The sequence below is a fragment of the Pundamilia nyererei genome, unplaced genomic scaffold (genome assembly GCF_000239375.1).
Source record: "Pundamilia nyererei isolate P.nyererei 1_Seehausen unplaced genomic scaffold, PunNye1.0 scaffold00180, whole genome shotgun sequence".
NCBI classification, from domain to species: Eukaryota; Metazoa; Chordata; class Actinopteri; order Cichliformes; family Cichlidae; genus Pundamilia; species Pundamilia nyererei.
In genome coordinates, this window is record NW_005187581.1 from 3,909 (window position 1) to 4,857 (window position 949).

The 949-nt window shown below is 46.2% G+C and overlaps 1 protein-coding gene across 1 annotated transcript in view; it reads left to right on the plus strand.

Annotated features, from left to right (window-relative positions):
- Nucleotides 1-401: 401 nt before the first annotated feature.
- LOC102203583 (UDP-glucuronosyltransferase 2C1-like) overlaps nucleotides 402-949 on the plus strand; it is a 4,742-nt gene continuing 4,194 nt past the window's right edge. Inside the window, exon 1 of the mRNA XM_013914240.1 lies at nucleotides 402-832. Within this exon, the coding sequence (XP_013769694.1) occupies nucleotides 402-832 (431 nt within the window). The remainder of the gene's footprint in view (nucleotides 833-949) is intronic.

Consider the following 949-nt stretch of genomic DNA (forward strand, 5'->3'; position numbering starts at 1 on the left):
TTTTTTTTTTGTACACCACCAAATTACAACAGACATCTTGATTTGCTTTATATTGTAATTTAAATCCTACAATCATAGAACCTCAACAACTAAATGACTACTTATGAGCAAGAACTTGGCAACAGTGGGAAGGAAAAATGCCCTTTTAACAGGAAGAAAACAGCACAGGCTATTGCAGTGTAACTAGGGGAAGTTTCAGGGTCACCTGATACAGCCCTAACTCATTTGCTATGTCAAAAAGGAATGTTTTAGGCCTAAGTAGAGGGTGTCTCTCTCTTGAATCCAAGCTGGGAGCTGGTTCCACAGAAGAGGATATTTAAAGCTGAAGGCTTTGTCTCCCTTTTTACTTTAAAATATTCTAAAATATTCAAACCATCTTTAACAGGTTTGATTAATCCACAATGCAATCTTCAACATCGGCTGCAGACTCACCCACCCCCACTGCTGCTGTTCCACCTCTGACACCTCAGACACTTCACACCTCCTCCACTCACACTGCTCACTACTCTCCACCCCCAACCAAAGCATCCAGTTCACATCCAACACACTGCTCCAGCCTGTCTCTCTCAACCTGTCACATCTTCAACCTGAGCCTGAGGCTGGGGACAGTTCCACAGCTCTGGAAAACCTCTTGTGTGGTACCAGTGCCAAAGATTCCACGTCCCAAGGACCCCAACAGCTACAGGCCGGTTGCTCTGACATCCCACTTGATGAAGACCCTGGAGCGGTTGGTCCTGGCTGAGTTTCGGCCCCTGGTGAGCTCATCACTGGACCCACTTCAGATTACCTACCAGCCTGGCACTGGAGAGGATGATGCATTCATTCATCGCCTGTATTGTTCCCTCTCTCACCTGGAAACTGCTGGGAGCACTGTGAGAGTCATGTTCTTTGATTTCTCCAGTGCCTTAAACACTATTCTTCCCACAGTTCTGAAGGATAAGCTGGAGAA